The sequence below is a fragment of the Terrapene carolina genome, unplaced genomic scaffold, assembly GCF_002925995.2.
Source record: "Terrapene carolina triunguis isolate 2854851 unplaced genomic scaffold, T_m_triunguis-2.0 Scaffold68, whole genome shotgun sequence".
In the NCBI taxonomy this organism is placed as follows: Eukaryota; Metazoa; Chordata; order Testudines; family Emydidae; genus Terrapene; species Terrapene triunguis.
In genome coordinates, this window is record NW_020664419.1 from 73270622 (window position 1) to 73290088 (window position 19467).

General features: G+C 37.9%; 1 protein-coding gene across 6 annotated transcripts in view; it reads right to left on the minus strand.

Annotated features, from left to right (window-relative positions):
* Positions 1 to 7488: 7488 nt before the first annotated feature.
* Positions 7489 to 19467, minus strand: part of ATP2B1 (ATPase plasma membrane Ca2+ transporting 1) — a 108154-nt gene continuing 96175 nt past the window's right edge. For 5 of the 6 annotated variants that reach the window (XM_024212789.2, XM_024212791.2, XM_024212792.2 and 2 more), the window contains exons 19-22: positions 17424 to 17531; positions 16574 to 16756; positions 16164 to 16250; positions 7489 to 8685 (exon numbers count right to left, since the gene is read on the minus strand). In XM_024212789.2, the coding sequence (XP_024068557.1) occupies positions 8374 to 8685; positions 16164 to 16250; positions 16574 to 16756; positions 17424 to 17531 (690 nt within the window). In that variant the 3' untranslated portion in view covers positions 7489 to 8373. The remainder of the gene's footprint in view (positions 8686 to 16163; positions 16251 to 16573; positions 16757 to 17423; positions 17532 to 19467) is intronic. The other variant, XM_024212795.2, reaches the window with a different exon arrangement.

Below are 19467 nucleotides of genomic sequence, written 5' to 3' on the forward strand. Positions count from 1 at the left end.
ATAGTTAAAAAGGACTTTAGACATCAAGACCAACCTCAAGATTAACCTTGACAACTGAAAATCTAATGCATGCCAATTTCCTTGATGTTTGGGATTCCAGCAGAAAGATTGCTGAGCTAGGTTTTTGGATTTATGAAATGCCATTTTAAGTGTGGAATCTTCAGAGCCAAAAAACTAGAGTTATGAAATCCTAACTGAGGAAGGCCTCGTTTCAGCTGTTGAGTTGTGATGCCTCCATCAATGTGACCTTAAAGGATAAGGAAGTACACAAATAAAGGGTTTGAATGGGCAAGAGCCACTAAGATCAGATAGATGAATATAGTATTCAAGGATTTATATTCAATTCTGCACAGCATTCTATACATTCATTCCGGTAACTCAAGTATGTTCTGGATATGGATACCTTTAAAGAGGCAGGTGTTAAATGACTTCCCTGGAATACCACGCTTTCTTCAACTGGTTCTGTTCAGCAGCCATGCTGCAAACCTGAGTCTTTTCAGACCCATGTTTCAATGGGCAGTGGGTTAAGATCTTCTTGAGGTAGAAGGCAAAGGAGTAGATTCATAATGAGGTGAGTGACCTCAGAACCAGGACTTTTCAGGTCATTGTAGCCCTGTGGCCTAATCTCGTCTTCATTGACTAGTGTGATTCCATTGATGACTGGTCTTCTGTATGAGGAAAACTAATCATACAGCAGTCAACCAGTTTTCAGCTACCACTTTTTTTTTTTTTTGTTCTGAACTATATCATCTTGTCTTAAAAAGAGTTAACTTATTTGTTGGCTGAAACAAAGTCAAGGAGTGCCTGAACCATCTGTAAGGACTCTTTTATAACCCTTAGCAAACACACACACACACACTTTCCAGGGTACATTTTTCCACTTAGATGCTGTTACATTTAAAGTTGCCTCTTAGGTGATCATTCTTGATGAGTTGTAGATGTCCTTTCCAATGAAACAATAGTATTGCTTCCATTTGGAGTGTTTATGTTCACCATTGTAGGAAAGTGCTGACTGCTTAGGGAACTCTCATCCATCTTTGTAACTGTGCTTTGAACTACAGTAGAAAATGCTGCAATTACTTCATTTTTCCATCACATCAGGGCAGCACTTCAAAATGAGTTTACCATTTCACAACAAGATGATTGAGTCCCCAGTATTTCCTCCCTTCATGGGTGGGTTTGGTCTATGGTGAAGTTCCTGCCTATGTATAGGTGTGTTGATCTGGTAGTTCATAAAACCCAGTCAGAGGACTCTGGTAATGCTCACTGTTACAGAGGTTGGATAAGTACTTCTGGTCAAAATCAGGGAGACAATTTCATGACAATTTGAATTCACACTTTATTGAATTGTTAAATTTGAAATGGTCATTTAAATTTGAAAAAAGTTGGTTAGTTGTATTAATATAGTGATCATCCAGAAGTGTACACACGTGTATTCTCTGCTCTTTGAGGTTGGCTGGCACCATAAGGCTGAATAGGATCACCTTGTACTGGAGTGTGCGGCTGTGAATGCAACCTGAAGAATTCTGCTATGGGTATTCATAGATTCCAAGGCCAGAAGGGACTATTGTGATCATCTAGTCTGACCTCAACAAAGGCCTGTATACAAAGGCCATAAAACTTCCCCAAAATAATTCCAAGAGCAGATTTTAGAAAATATCCAATCTTGATTTTTAAAATGGTCAAAGAAGTGCTCTGCTTTCTCCACAGGGGCCAGTTTGTGTTATGCATAAGTACGTAGCAGGGCTAATATCAGCCCAAAGCATCTAGAACTAGTTTCCCCATACATTTCAAGTCCTGTCAGAAGGTTAATATAACTATGCAGTGTTGCCAACGCTCACAATTATATTGTGACTAATAATTTTGGGTGTTTACCTGTCTCAAAAACCAGGATGGGAGGTCCCAACTCACAATTTTCCTCTATTGCTGTCAGTTGGTCTGAAGCCAGCAAGATGGCTGCCATTTCTCTACAGAGTGAGGTTGCTATCGCCCATTGTTTTCAGTGAGACTGAAGCCATGTCCACAGGCAAAATGGCTGCCACTCTATGGTTCAACAGGTAGACATGACACAGGAACTGTGAGGAGCAGCAGAGACACTGTGAAAGGTGGATGGGGAGAGAGGGGGAGATGGAAGGGATAGAGGTGGGGAAGGGGAGTCTCCTCCAAGAAGCCTAGCAGTGTTGCCAAAACACATGAATTGATCACAAGTCACAGGATTCTAGGTGCTGGCAGGAGGATGTTATGATGCAAGAAGCTCCCACAATTTTCAGGCTTGGCAGAGCTGTGTGAAAGCTTTTAGGGTTACAGATCTGCCCTGCCTTCAATATATGGTCCTAAAGCAGTGAGACAGTCCTGGAGCAGTGGGAGGCAAGGGAGAGGAGAGTCAGGGAAAAGGAGAATCCCCAAGGAGGAGATACTGCTGGGTCTGGGGGAGGGAAGGGAGTCAAGGTAGTGATAGGGGAACTGCCATCCATTTCCTATCTCAGAGTGAGGAGACAGTATGTCGAGTCTTCCAGTTGAGCAGGCAGGGAAAGGCGTGCATGGGTGTGCATATAAAGGATGACTTTTTAATCTGAAATTCTCTCACACACACACACACAGCTAGAAGAGTAGAGGGGAATGAAAAAGCCCATATGGAAGTAACTAAGAAAAATTATGCGTGGGTACTCACTAGTGCAGAAGATAAGTTTCCATTGTAAAGCTCCTAGGTTGATAGGTACATTTATCAGGAACTTGTGGTTTTGGAAGGCCTCTGATTCTTCCAAAGTTCAGAATGGAAGGGAAAACTGAGAAAGAACTGTATCAGTTTCTCCCCTTTAGAGAAGAGAGGATGTATGACTACTTCCATAAGGGAAAACAAGGGCTACATGAATTTGGAACTTGGTGGGGGAGAACGGGACTAAGAAAGAAACCCCTCTATGCTTCAAAAGAATCCCAGAACAACTACTCCAGGACCTCCTTGTTTAAGGCAAATTTCCTTCAGGCATGGAGGAAACAGGGGGGGAAAAAAGTGTTTCCACACTATCTTCTGGTTCGCAGGCAATCATGAAGATTTGTTGGTGTCACATGAGGTAATATGGCATGGATCCCAATGACAGCTATCTTTTTCAGCTCAGTCATGAATGTTTTGTTCTATAGAACCTGTAGATGAAAGGGAACATTCGTTCTGAGGGCAAGGTTTCTTTTTCCTTTGATTCTTTAAGAGGATGGGGGTGAGCAATTTTCCTTTACCATTCTCTGCCACTTTTGGTCAAGCAATACTCCAACTAGACATCCATCTTGAAAGGTGGGACAGATGCTATAAACGTTTTTCCTATTAGTCTTCCAAGAACAGACTCTTACATCCCTTCTCACCATAACGGTGGCCACAGAACAAGAGAATTGGTTCCTCCAGTACAGACAGCAGTAAGGGATGAAGCTGCAGAAGTTTTGTTCTATTGGGCTGGTGCATATTGTCTTTTACGTTGGGCTTTTAAGCTTCATGCTTAAAGAAGGGACATCCTAGCAAAGCTCGTGACTGAAGTGAAGGCCTCCAGGATGCCAGCATTGCTTCGTTGCATCCCATGCTTGACTTCTATAAGCACATCCCGGACAGTGACAGGCCAGGTGGAAAGTGACCATGGAATGACCTGTAATGGACATAGAACAGTGGAAGAGTCCCTGTGTAGCTAGAGGAAAGAGGCCTGCTTGCTTTCCTTAAGTCATAACCATCCAGTACACCAGCTCTTCGAGCACAGCCATTGGGGACGGAAGAGAAGGATAATGGTGCTTGTTGTCAAAGTTGATGAATGATTAGGAGTGCATATTTTTAACCCCTTGCCCCTGCTACTGAGAAATTAGCCTTCTCTCTTGTTGCTAGATTTCTTTCTTTTTTTTTTTTTTTGGTGCAAAGTACCTCATCCTCACTTTAGTCTCTAAAGTAGTGCTGCCGTACATGCAGCTGGTTCTCTTAATTTTTTTTGGCTCTGAGCTAAGCATTCTGTAATGCCATGTTCTGTGTGGGGGCCCCAACCCATCCCATAGCTTCTGTATTCTCCTGCTCAGGAAGAAGCCTGTGAGCAAAAAGGCATTTAGTAGGTGCCTTTAGAGGAGAGGGAATGGACTCCTGGGCTTAGACTTGGCATAAACCATCTCCTTGATAGTTGCTGCAGGCTCTTCAGAGGAATGTAAAAACTCTGTATGCAAACTGGGAAAACGAAAATAGACAGGAATAGGAAAAATCAGGAAAAGAGGTCCACGCAAGACTTCCTCAGAGACTTTCAACAGAAAACGGTGAAAAGAATGGAGATCTCCTGGGCTGTCCATGTGGAGGAAAATAGATGGACAGGCCTCACCCGGTGGCCAGGCTAATCCAACAAAACTTTAGTTACATCAGTCCAAACAGCAGGGGGGCTCCAGCATACAAGAGGATCAGCAGACATGCACTCAAAGGAAAAAAGCCTTTAGAACCAATAACTAGTTTCTGCATCTGAAGAAGTATTACTGAATTTAAGATGGACATTTTACTCTGTTTAAATCCACACAAAGTTCAATGTGAATCTGATCATTCCAGCAGTTCCAATTTCTGCAGAATTTAATTTTTTATTGATTTTTTTAAGTCTTATCAGCCCTTTAGGACAATTTCCAAATATAAGCCCATGAAGTGTCTTCTGGAGTCTGCAGCAAGCCTCAAACAATAGCTCGAAGAGGTGGTAACATCTGCAATTCATCAATAGGTTATTGACTCTAAAACCTAATGATGGTAAAGTCAGAGTTCAGTTTCTCTGAATTGTTTAATTACAAAGCTACCTGTAATATGCTTATCCAGTGTAGTTGATTTGAAGAAGTAGGAATGAAACGGGTTCATATCTAGTCCTTGCTTAAGGACTTTTGTACCCTACAGTATACTTAGCATTGCTTTGGGGTGACTAGAATCATCTGTTTCCATTACCTCTCTTAGGAGACTATTCCACAATTTAGATCTTATCAGGGAGGACGACAGACGGTAAAGTGGATACAGAAACAAAGAGGTTCCATATGTAGCAATTACTACTACTTTTTGCCCCATTTAAGACACTTAATTTCAGTTTGAACAAGACTTGCTGCCTTTATGTAAGTTATTCTTTGCATCCCATTATTCATCCTATTTACAATGACTGATATTTGATATAATTAACCACTATTTTGTAAACAAGATTTATATTAAACCATTCTTCTGGCTAAAATGCTAATTCAGTACAAATAGAAAAAGTCAATGTTGCATGATCATAGTACAGTACACATTTTACAGCATTTAACAAACTCAGTATTGAGATAAGTTGTAACATTTCAGGAGCAAAGTGATTACAGTAGTAGCATTAACTATCCATTTTCAAAATCTTAAACTGTACTGTATTACATTCAAATCAGTCCCCAATCAGACTGGAGATGAACAGCACATTTATTTATTTGTGTTACAATGAGCAAGACAAGTAAACCTTACAACCAGAAAGGTAATAAAGGGCTCAGCAGCTAAAAGTGATAATTATTTTTATAAGCTTAACAACAACATGTCATGGTTTGTTGAGATCACAACAAGAAAGAAAGCATTTCCCTTTTTAAACAAGTATTCCTAATTTCAGGTTTCACTTACACTTGCTATGAGGCAAAGTCAATGTACTGCATGTCAACATGATCAGAAGGAATCATTTGTGCACAAAGCCTACACATTTTTATGTTTTCCCCCAACTGCTTAAGTGTATAATTCAGTTTTTTTTAAAGGTATAATGGAATCATGACCACCATTAGGACGGGGGGGGGGGGTGTTAATTTTAAATTAAAGGGAAAAGGTGGCATGCAATTTCAAGTGCACTGGGCAGGGTCATTTTAAGAAAAGCCTTAAACAGCTTTCTTCCATTTTAAAGCTATCATTTATTGAGGAAGTTATTCTGAACTAGGTAGGGAGAACATCTGAGCCTATCTGAAGTCAGAACTCTACCTAGTTCCTAACTTAACATTTTTTTCCAGTTACATCTAGTATTCTAAGAAGCTCTGGGAGAAGTTGTCATATAAAAGTGTTAAATACAAATATCCTGTGCCTAGAAAGGAAGCCTCCTTCTTTCCAAGTCTATGGGCATAACAGAAAAAAATCTCGGAAGGCTTAAAGAGTGGTTGACAGTGGGATACAGTGCTTGAAACCCCAAGAATGACTGCCCCCACTAATTTTTTTTTCCAGTTTTAACAAGCAATATTTTCATTGTTTTCCCCAAGAACTCCAGAGAGTTTATATAGATCACACCCATAAGAGAGAGCAGTCTTCTCACCCATAAAAGAGAGCAGTCTTCTCACTCTGAGTTTAATGCCTTTTAACCCAATTTCTTCTGCATCCTGAGTTTTTAGATTCCCCCCTCCCCCTTTCCTGTCATTACTAGCCTGATTCCTTCAAGTAGTTTATGCACTCCTCTACCATGTGGGCAACTGGTGTCTACCTTCAGGGTTCAGACATACACCAGGATCCCTTGTGTGGCTAGTGCTGAGCCTATGAAAATCTACAACAGCTCACAAAACTGATTTAATAGTTTGAAGCCTGATGGTACCTGCTGCCATAGCTCAGAAAGGAAAACACTATCTTTAGGGATGTAGGCAGTCTCCCCCAGTCAACCATGTCTATATCTGGACTACTTATCTGAGCTAGTGAATATCATCAGGACACACACCCTGAATTAGTTCCACTGGCTAAAAACAAAACTAGGAGATAGGTAAAGGTGAAAAAGTTACATGCAGAAGAGGAAAGCTATGGAAGAATGGGATTCTGGGGTGGGGGAATGTTTGGTAGAACAATAATCCAATTGGTGGAGACAATATGACTCTTATTCACCCAGTTGCTAGCAGGTACTTTTTTGGTGCCAAAAACTATTGCTTAACTAAGAACATGCAAACAACTTGTCAGCTACCCCATGTGAGCTAACCTGATTTTATTCAGATTTTGAAGGGTTTAATACAGTAAGTTATATAAATGAAAAAAAGACATTTACTATTCACATTACGTCTTTTCACCCTGAGATAATTTTTCAGCCACAATCAGTCACCCAGAAGTATCCATTTGACTCAATGAAGATTTTTTTTGGGTGCCTTAACTTACATCCATTCTGTAGGGCAGTCACCAACATCTGATTTATAAAAGTGCTTTTTAAATGGGGCTGTTACCATCTTGAAATTGTAGTTTAATTTTACTAGTAATATAAAACAGTCTACCTTTTCAATGTTTCCAATGAAGCTGAGAAAAATCTGTAAAAAACCATCGCTGCATATTTATTTTAATAAAAGGGCAGATTTATTCATGTTTACAAACAAATTCCAAAAACAAAAAGGAAAACAGGTATGCTACCTACTAACAACCTTTCAAAATGCCAACAGCCCTCATGCTGTATGAAGGATTCTATATATTAGAAAAATCAACACAGTTCCACTCACAATTCACCAAGACAGCACTATGCTAACATGTTTAGACAAAAACAAAAAGGACTAAGGTTCTGATGTATTTTGATTTAATCCATTTTGCCTGAGATAACAAAAGTATTTCAAGCAAGTTCCATCACATATTGATGTCCCGCATTAAACAATCCTCTACTAAATTCTGAACAAGTTATTCAGTAAGTTTCTCAAAATTTTTAAAAATTAAACAGTTGTTTCAAAACCATTAAGTAGTAAATGTATTTAAGAAACTAATTAGGGCAGAGGCCATAACTTCATTAGAACACCACTGCTCATGTTTTTACAAAGCATTAGTGTTATCTATTTGGCTATTAGTATTAGCAATTTATCTACAATATTTAACAAAGTAAATTGCAGGCAAAATTTAGTACAGTTTCAATAGAAACACCCTTTTCCTGAAAATACAGCAGTATTTGAAGGACTAATTTTTTTCTCTGCATCATTTATAAGGAAGCTTCCCATCTAAGAACAGGAACAAAAAAGTATCTACAAACCTTGTAAACAGATCTGTATCATTTATAAACATAAATAATCCAAATTATTAACAGCCAACAGCAGAAATTTAAGTATCGATTCAATGATCCAGGGCTTCTTTGCCCTTCCCAGCCCTCCCCTCAAAAAGATCAAGATAAACTAAAGTTCTAACACACTGTTCAGGACCATTAAGTACAACTAATGATCCGCAGGTCACTTATGCCGAGTTACCGTTTATCTGTCAGAGTTCATTATTATCCCCGCCCCCCAAAAGCACCCTCAAGTCTGGCAGAAAGCTTTTTTAAAAAAATAAATCTACATTCGTACAAGTGTCTTCTGTTGAAGTCCAGGACAAGACTACTATCTTGTCCATCACAATGTGTGAAAAGACCCAGTTTCAATTTGTTTCTTTACAATGCAGCTAGTGTGTTAACATTCAGCTTACAATCAGAGTGATGTTTCCAAACTATGTAGTGGGCTCCCTGGGGATGAAGAGGTAGCAGACTTGTTCATGTCTGTTGTAAGGTGAATTCCACTGTCAACCGCATTGTTATTTTTGTTGGGAGAAGGGGGAGGAGTGGAGTTGCGTTTTGTTGGAGCATCATCTTCAGCGTCAGTATCATCAATAAGGGGAATATGAGGCTCAGAATCTTCTATTCTAAACTCAGGATGCGTCATAAAATTGTGAATTGAACTTCGTGTCTCAGGTTTTTCTAACCCTTCATATAAGGAACTACGAAATGCATTCACCACTCGGATCTGTAAACATGAAAGAAATACAAAAAACTGTTAGTATGCTGCAGATTTACTAGTAGTGAATATGGTTCTTATGAGTTTGAATCCACAAACAGTTAGACATGAGTGAATCGAATTTGTATGTAATGTAGTGGAACTTGCAATAAACTGTAAAAAATGAGGAGCATTTCAGTAGAGCACTGCCAATCTACAGTTGGAATAAAAATTGTAGAAGTGTACTGTAAAAAACTGAAATGTCTAAAAATTCAAAGTAGTGCTAGAATTATTTCATTGCTTGACGTGAACTAAATGTTTTAAAAAAATGAAGTCAACATGAAAATTTTATCCAATGTACTTATTCACAAATTCAACAAGTTTTACTAAGGAATGTTTTATTCAACACCAAAGGGAAAAGGCTAAAAAAGTTGGGGCACGCAGGGTTACTATTTCTCATGCTGGGAATTAGGATGTCACTGACTATGAAAAAGCCAAGCAAGTGTTCACCGAATGTCACAATGATTGGACATTTACCAGCAGGACTCATGCAAAAGATACCTCTACAACAGCTGTAAATATTCGAGTATATACCTATTTGCCACAACAAAATACATTTCCCCCATAAAAGTAATACGTTCTGTGCCCCAATTTGTTAAAAGTTGTAATAAATTTTGCAATTGTTTTCCATTATGTGCAAAATTAAGTTTTTCCTGATGCCTTTCAAAAGGTGAAAAAGTTAAGCATTTTAAATGCCTCCACAAAAGCTAAGTGGCAGATACAAGAACCTCTTTTTGAGAACAGTGTATGAAAATTCCCAAGACATACAAGTATTGGAATTGCTGCACATTTCAGTATGAAGGCCACCACTGTAAGATTTAAGTAATCACCTTTATATACACAAGTGTGCATCTCAGATGACAAAAACATACAAGACAACCAACCAATGTGTAAGCGGTCACTGGCTAATTATAACAAATTTTATATATACACACATGGCCAAGTCTGTCTTCTATTAAGAGGTCAATTCTTCTCTGCTTTTGGTGCAGAGATGCACACAAGAAGAGAGTCCAAAAAGCTTTATATATATTGCTGAAGTTGTATGGCTTATGTACCATTTACAACTATTAGGTTCATGACATTAGAAGTGGTCTGTTAATTTGCATTTTAGAGCCAAAAAATGATTTTCTACCAACCTAGTAGAATTTGTTACTTAATGAGAAGCTGATAGAATGTACACTCCATGAAAGTTAACAGGTTACAGAACTCTCTTAGGTAACATGTCGAGATCCAAAAATTAACCTTTGCATTTAGCATCTTTAAGAATTTTCTTTAGCATTGTCATATAATCCTCAAAGTATTAGTTTTGCTAACTGTTCAGTCTGAAATCAAAATCCTTAACTATTAACTTGTAATTAAATGAGTACCTATAAAAACCAACACTAATATCAAATACATTTTTCCAGGCAAAACTGACACTGAAAAAAGGAATAGGAATGCTTTGTCACTTCTGTAGCTCCTTTCACTGAGCTTCTCTCAGCAATGTAATAGAAGTTGGGTATTATTCCCATTTTACCGGTGGAAAATGGATGTACAGAGAGTAAGTAACTTGCCCAAGATCACTGAGTAAATCAGCATAGAACCCTGGAATAATATGCAGGTCTGATTCCGAGTCCTCTGCCTTCATCAGCAGATTCCCATGATCAGCTGGTTCAGTACTATTCAGTTAGGCCCTGATTCAGTAAAGAATTTAAGCATGTGTTTAACTTTAGATAAATAGTCCCAATAAAATAAAACAACTCAGGTTCTTTGCTGCTATTAATTCAGCACTAAGGCCCTGATTCAGCAATGACTTCCCTTTGATTTATTTTATATAAAAACAGACACGTTCTCACACCCATCATCATAGCACCTGAGCAATAAAAGAATGTACACTGACAGAACCCAAGACATGAGAGGCACTGAGGAAGTGCATGCAAGAACCAATTAACAGTGAAAAGAAAATACAATCTACATACAAGACTGGCACCATTCTGTCAACGACTGCGCTCCATCTAGTTAAAGAAAGTGCATTTTGGCACCATCTCATGCAAAGAATCCTAGAGAGCCTAGCTTCAAATATCTCAATCAGTAAAGCTGTGTATGTACCTCCCTACAATCAGAAAAGTCTTGCTGTTACCGAGTTAAAGGGTTGAGGTCCTTACACTAGTTTCAACAGGGAAAGACCTTGTTACAAATAGTTGACTTAAAGGTATTTAGCACATCCAGGACCACTTACATCTCTGCATTATTAATGACTTACAGCTTTAAATATCAGGAAAACCATGTCTGACTCTGGTACACTTCCACTAAACTTCCTAGACATGTTTGACCATGAAGAATCAAAATTAATTCCTTTTCTTTGACTGGGATCCCAGTATATCAGAAGCGTTAAAATCTGATGCATTCAGCAAAATGAGGTCTTTGGAGTCTATAAGGGCACCTCGCATGAAGGCATGCTATGGTTGTATTTTTTTTTTTTTTAAATAAAGAGTCACCACAGAATCTATTAACCAACATTAGTTTTAAAACTGGTGTGGTTCTAGTTAGAACTGTGTTCTCTTTTCCACCTTAAGGGAGAAGTAGAGTCAGTTACTTCTCTGCTGAAGAAAGGATTCAAACAGGTTTAGTTTTGCTCCAAAGATTACAGGAGTTCATCCTAATCTCTTACGGCAGAGCTCCACAGCCAGGCACCCCTTCAAGAATGGAAGTATTTAAAATAGAGGCCATCATGGCAGTCACCATAAAGTGAGTGATGGTTGCTGATTCATTTCCTTCGCGCCTTTCTCGAATGCAATGAAGAATTTGCTGCAGTTGGCAAGAGCTTTGTTAACAGCACTGAATTTAAAAATAACCCATGAAGGGGGAAAATCCACAAATTACATCAGCATAAACCAATCCACAGCATGTTGCATAAATAACCTCTGCACTCATTCAGAAGAAAAAACTTTTACCAATTAGACCTAACGTGTACGAGTTAAGCTCCAATACATCATCTTCATTTTTGCTAGGACAATCTTAAATTACCACAAACATTTGAGCCACATTAAGAACGTGTCAAATTAAAAAGAAAGAACATTCAAAATTGAGGATCCTCTGGTCCCAGTTAATCAGGCACAAGGGTTATTTTTTGCAAACATGTTAATGCATCCAAAAATATATTAAATTAGACTGATCATCTCCATTATCCGAGCTGAGTGAAGAATAGTACATTTTCAGTTTTAAGTAACTGAAGGGTTAAGAGTAATACCATTAAGGAAATCTGAAAATATAACCAGTTCTCTGTAACAGTGTCCCTTTTACTTCAACTGTTAGTCTAGATCAGAGGTTCTCAAATTATGTGCACAAAACTCACCAATAGTTCAAGGAGCATTTGCTGGCCACATGGCGCCGGCTTGTCCTTATCTCCAGTTGGTAAATCACATTAAAAAATTAAAAGTATTACTTTTCAACGTAAGTAATGCCATAGCTGCCACAGGGAGGTTAAGGTATCAAGGGGGTGGAGAGGTAGTTCTCAAAACACCACTATGATGTGGTCCATAATATGAAAAAGCTTGAGATCCTCTGCTCTAGATATCGATGTGTGGTACATAATTTCACATTGCTACAAGATCCTGCAAAAATCTAGGGATGATAGTACAATTCAGAGATTGTATCAGCACCTTAGTTACTCTTAAATGGCAAAACTGTACAGTTTATTGATAGAAATGAATTCCTCAGTTTATGTAGACAAAGGTATTGCATAAATACATATTCAAGGAGTATTTTAGAAGACAATTTGGTATGTATTATAAGCATATAAAACATAATTCTGCTGATGTTATCAGGCCCCCCACCATAAAGGCTAAATTGTAGCTTTCCCTTACATGCCCACACAGTGATGGAGTGTTATAAGCACTCCAGGCATATTTCCCTACCTACAAGGCTCGCATAAGGGCTTCTCAGAGTTGCAGCCTCAAAGCTCAGGGGAACACAGGGTCAAATTAGTCCCCAATGATAGCTTTTTTAAAAGCTAAGAATGGCCATACTGGGTCAGACCAATGGTCCATCTAGCCAAGTATCCTGTCTTATGACTGTGGCTAGTGCCAGATGCTTCAGAGAGAATGAACAGAACAGTGATCCACCCTGTCATCCAGTCCCAGCTTCTAGCAATCACAGGTTTAGGGTTGTGTGTCTGAACATCTTGGCTAATAACCATTGATAGACCTGTTCTCCACAAGCTTCTTATTCTCTTCTGAACCCAGTTTTATTTTTGACCTTCACAACATCCCCTGGCACCGAGTTCCACACAGACTGTGCATTGTGTAAAGTAGTACTTCCTTATGTTTCTTTTCAACCTGCTATCTATTAATTCCATTGACCCCTGGTTTTTGTATTGTGAATTGGTAAATAACTCTTCCTTATTCATTTTCTCCACACCAGTCAGGATTTTATAGACCTTTACCATATCTCCTCTCAGTTGTCTCTTTTCCAAGCTGAGAAGTCTCTTTAATCTCTCCCCTATGGAAGCTTTTCCATACCCCTAATCATTTTTGTTGCCCTTCTCTGTACTTTGTTCCAAATCTAATATATCCTTTTTGAGATGGGGCAACCAGAACTGCATCCAATATTCAAGGTGTGGAAGTACAATGGATTTATATAGTGGCATTTGATATTTACTGTCTTGTTATCTATCCTGTTCCTAACGTTAGCTTTTTTGACTGCTGCTACATATTGAGCAGATGTTGTCAGAGAATTATCCACAATGAATCCAAGATCTCTTTTTTGAATGGTAACAACTAATTTAGACCCCACCATTTTGTATGTATAGTTGGGATTATGTTTTCCCATGTGCATTACTTTGCATTTATCAATGATGAATTTCATCTGCCATTTTGTTGCCCAGTCACCCAGTTTTGTGAGATCCCTTTCTAACTCTTCAGTCCGCTTTGGACCAATCTTGAGTAATTTCGTATCATCTGCAAACTTTGTCTCCTCACTATCTACCCCTTTTTTCAGATCATTCATGAGTATGTTGAACAGTACAGATCTTTTGCAGACCCCTCTATTTACCTCTCTCCACTGTGAAAACTGACCATTATTCCTACCTTTGTTTCCTATCTTTTTAACTAGTTACTGATCCATGAGAGGGCCTTCCCTCTTATCCCATGATTGCTTACTTTGCTTAAGAGCCTTGGGTGTTCCTAGCCTCTGTTTGCCAGAAGCTGGAAATGGGCGACAGGGGATGGATCACTTGATGATTACCTGTTCTGTTCATTCCTTCTGGGGCACCTGACATTGGCCACTCTCGGAAGACAGAATACTGGGCTAGATGGACCTTTGGTCTGACCCAGTATGGCTGTTCTTATGTCTTTCTGAAAGTTCAAATAAACTATATCCCCACTGGATCACCCGTGTTCACATGCTTGTTGACAACCTCAAAGATTTCAAATAGATTGGTGAGGCATGATTTCACTTTATAAAAGCCACGTTGACTCTTTCCCAACGTATTTTGTTCATCTGTGTGTCTGAATTCTGTTCTTTACTACAGTGTCAGCCCATATGCCTGATACTGAAGCTAGGCTTAATGACCCTGTAATTGCCAGGGAGGAGGCATGGCTCCTTCTCTACCTTGAGACACTGGCTATCAGAACTGGGTGCCAGGACAGGAGTAAGTATGCTGTACTCCTTAAAGCAGTGTTGCAAATTAATCCCCTTTCCACACCAGGACAGCAAAATGCTTCCTGGCTGCTCACCCGAGCGTCATGTGGTTCTGTACTACCACTTGCAGCAGGCTCTGCTTAACAGGCAGAATGTAACCCAAAAAGTTATTTCCCATATATGGAAAGAAACTAATGAACATTCCCATAGACATCAGATTTTAAAATACAGTGCTGTACTGCACATCCCTATTCCCACAAACAACAGAATGTACTTTGTATTTATGTGGCACTTTTCATTTAAAGATTCTAAGTGCTTTAAAAACATCAAATGAATTAAGCCTCACAACATCCCTGTGAGGTAGGGAAGGATCCTCATTTTACAGAATGGAAAACAGGTAGACACACAAGTGACTTGCTCAAGCGCATACAGGAAATCTGAATCAGAAACAGAGCCCAGAGGACCATACTTTCTTTTTAAGAAGAAAACTCCTGAAAGCTTTAAAAAAAAAGTCTCTGCCAGCACTTAGGCCAGCAATGTGAAAGTTCTTAAATTAGCTAACTACTTTTCAGGCTAGTTAACTAATTAAGTTTGTCACTTAGCCAACCCATAAGAATGTTTGCAAATGTTAAAAGGTAAATTATTAAAACAGGAGGGAAACTCATCTAGTCAAAAAAGTTTAATCTTTTTACACATTTGTTTAAATAAAATACTTGTATATTTAATCTATAAATAAGTGTGCTGAAAATACTTACATGAAACAGATATAATTGAGATTAAGGATATAATGCATTTAAAGTATCCATTTTAGAATGAACTATTACACTTCTAGTCTTAACAGAAGAAGGCTGAAAAACCCAGATGCCACTTAGTTTAGAGAGCATAATGTAAAAAGAACAGAGGTAAGTAACTGACAAAACATCACTTGCACTGGAAGTTTATGTACTGCTGCCAAATGAACCTAGAGAGAGAGTTATCCAGTTTGAATGAAATAAAGTGTTGTACAATTCAAATATTTTAATGTTCTTACCAATGCCCATGCTTGATTGGCTGAATGCTTCTGCAGCTTTCTGTATAGTTGGAAATTTACTACTATTGTAACTATTTGGAACAAGCCTATTTTATTAACCTGTACCCCGAAGTTAAAAAATAAATAAATATTGCCATCTGGTTAAGAACAAGTCCAACAAAAAGTAAGATTCAGTCTATGAAGCATTCCTATCATAAGCAAGCTTTTATTTGGTCTATATTTTAAACTTGTAAACTTTAATTTAAATAATTTAAATCAGATTATTTTGCCAGAGAAAGTGTTAAAATGTAAAATATGTAACTTTCAACTGTGTGTTATTTTAAATTATGGTTTATTTTCAAATTGGTATTACCTACTTTTGTTGGACCAGTTTAATGTTATATGCTGCATTGAGTAAATTATGAACATTTTCATAAAATGAATCATTAGAGGCATATACTCGAAAATTTACAACAGTTTTCCTATTTCAGTTTTTAAGAAGTCCCTCTGTACATGAATGAATGAAGGCACAGTACATACAGGCTCACAGCTTTCATGTTTAAGTCTTTTGTTGCAACTGTTTCCATCTGTTCTCTAGCCCTCTAAGAAAAAAGTCTTGAGGACTCCACTTTGTGAAAAGAAAGCTTTATGAAAAGCCTGAACAATGAATTTAAATACTAAGGAGAAAATGAGAAACGTTAGGTGTGTGAATTAGGAAATGTTAATTTCATGCACTTAGGAACACACACTCACACCCCACAGTAGTAGAAGCAGTAGTAGAGGAAAACACTACATGTGTAGGGGTAGAAATATTTGTTACATCATGATGCTGGCTGGCGATGGAAGGTTGCCGCCTTAGAGCCCCCTGAATGGTACTTCCACTCTGGAAAGCATTCACTACATCCATCTGCAAGGAATCAGAGATTGTGACAGCTTGCTCAGCAAGAGAGAGAGAGAACAAGAGAAAGGACCATCCCATCTATAACACACAAGAAGTAAAGAAAAAAGGCACTTTTTATAGAGAGATACACAGGCAAGAGTTGCATTTAGAGCTGAAGAAAGTAAAGAAGGAGCTTGAGGGATTACAGAGCCATCCATACCCCCATCTTGAGAAAATCTCAGTCACACAGTTTAAAATGGTCACCTTATTGGGATAAAGGGGACAAAGGGGAAGATTTAATTAAAAACCTCAACTACCACTGTCTCCTCCTACCTTTTCCAAGACCATACCTGAGTTTGTATCCTGTTCAGGCCCCTAAACCACAAGATCTGACCACGACGCAGTTCTCTTTCAGCATGATCAATCTCTTCTACATCTTCTGAAAATTCTTCTTCAGGAATCTCCTCCTTCTGTGTTCCATGCCCAGCTTCTTTAAGGAATTTCAAACGGCTGGTTGGAATTGTTGAGATTAGCTAAAGATGAAGGAAAAGATGTATAAGAATTAACAGAAAGAAGAATGGTAGTAAAAATTATATTTTTTTAAATGTAGTTTAAGTCACTGAACATACAATGTTGAAGTCTTTGCCATTTTGCCTTTAACCGATAATATTCCACAAAAACTATTTTTAAAATGAAATGTATCTTTCTACTTCAGAGATACAACTGTCCTGATATCACCCTATTCACTCAGTATTGCTGGACACTCTCCAGCTAAGTAACAGCCGCAAAAAATGTGAGAACTCATCCCCCTACAACCTCATTTCAAAGGTGTGCAGCTGAACTCAGGCTATTGAAATTCTAAAGTTAAGTGCAAGCTCTTCACTTACTGAAGAAATTTTAAATTAAAAGCATAAACCTACATTAATATAATGTTACAGTTGTCATTTTTTTTTTTTTAACACTACTAAGAGTCCGGTAATGCAAAAGTTAGAAAAACTGCCAAATTACATGTCTGCTATTTATTCATGTAGCCCACACACAGCAACGCCCACTTAAAATTTTGAAACATGTTTAACATCTTTTGGATGTCAATACAATTCTCATATGTACCCAAAAAGAAAAACCCAAATATATCAGCAAAGCAAAACATGAATTCATCTCAGGTTGTCTTAGCTTGTACACAAAAAAAAGTTGATTTACCTGGCCCCAGAGTAGTGTTCCCATTCCCAGGAAAATGGACCATAGCCATTGTTCTATTGTAAGTTCTGAACAACTGAAAGGTTTCCCACCAAACTGTACAATAATTATCTGTGGAAAAAGTAAAAAAAAAAAAGTCAGAGAAAGCAATACTTACTGAAGTTTGTAAATTAGTGAATGTAGGTAGTAGGTATTGTGAATTTTAGCTACTTAGTGCTTCAAATGTAACACCAGTCATAGAAGCTGTTTACGTAATATATTAACTTTAGTTTGTTGTTTTAGTATTTTGATCCCCTGCACTTCCCCAGGCACCATCTTCAAACTACCTTTATTCTGAACCTCAGCTTAGATACCGAAGAGTTCTCCTCCATGCTTACCTTGTACTTCAAAAGTAGTGATAATTTAAACAGTTACTCTGGTTCAATTTAACAGATAAAATATAATAATATTTTTCTTTATGCCTACATCTAGAAAAACAGCAGATTTTACAGAGACCAAGATTTATGTTTACAATTTACTATTTTTTCCCTGTTAGACAAAATACAGATGTGTAGTACCCAACCTAGAGTTACAACTCTGCTTTGTATAAAAGCAAGTACTGTATCAAGTGGACTCCCCTCCCAGAACTAGACATAGTAGTAATATTTTCCTATTTTAAAGATGGTCCAAAAATAGCAATTAACACAGCACTCATTAAACAGCATTTCTGCACATCCATTTCAAGCTTAGCAGCAAGTATAAAAACCAAAGAGGAGTTGATTAGGAACCATAATATGAGCAAAAGTGAAAATCTGAAATCAAACTAGAAATTAAGGTTAAGTGTAAATTGTAGTAATTATCCATGCATTGTTTAGTGAGGGCAGCCAAACATATGCTATCATAAGCATATACACATTTGTATGCTTTACCTGTCAAAATTTAGAGAGCTTTTAGGAAAACCAAAATGCCAGCATTAAAAATTAGTATTTGTAGTGTATACACATTACAGCGTGGTAGCACTCAATTTGTGTATCATCATTTTAAGTTAGCATTTGGCTAACTAGATCTTTTCCCTAAAGCTTCACATATTATATTTTAGGCTTTAAAATTTTTTTTAAAAAAATCTCAAATTACTTTAAAATTAACCTTGTACTATTGATTTTTGTTGTTTGTCATTTGTATTAGGGAGCTCTCAAGGGGCATCAACCAAGATTGGGGAGCACAGAGTGCTCGGCACTGTACATACACATAGTGAGAAACAGACATGTCTTCTCTTTGAAGAGTTCCCAAACCAAACAGCCAAGACAGGAAAAAAGGACAGGAGAAAGTACTAATCCCATTTTATGGATAGGAAACTGAGGCAGAGAGATTCAGTTCCAAGGATACCTATTTTACTCCTTTTAAGGAGCCATCTTGCCCCGGTCAGCAAAGTGTTAATTTTTTGAACTCTGGTACTGTATGAGACAACCTACTAAATACATTGTTGGCACTGATGTAAAAGTAAGAGACTTCAGTTAATGAACTGGAAGCCATCTGACCAGTTCAAGTTTTGTTTTATCTAGCTGACAAGTAGGGATAAATCCTTTGTTTCACAATGCTGTATCAGAGTTTCAATGTGTTACAGTTTCTGTAGAGTACTTTACATTTGCAAAGTGATGCATAAACAATCTTTAAAAACATCTTTGAGGTAGGTTAGTCTTAGCCCCATTTTATAGATTGGGAGGATAGAGAAGTGAAGTAACTAGCCCAGAGTTATACAGCAAATCAAGAGTAAGAGCCAGGATTAGAATTCTCAGGTTCCCTGATCCTATTCCTGTGTTCTTGCCTCTAAATCACAGTGCTTCCTTGTGTCATAATTTTATGGAATTTCAAGTTTTCAGGTAAAACAATCTTAAAGGTGTGGGTGTGTCTTGGCAAGGCTAAGTGGCTTTTTTATACTTGGCAGTTAAATGTTATGTCAAAAACATAGCGTAGTATTAAATATACGTTTCAGTATATTTCTGGTTTTCCTGATGAACCACTACCACCATAAAAAAGGACCTGTTAGAAACAAATGTGAAACCACAAG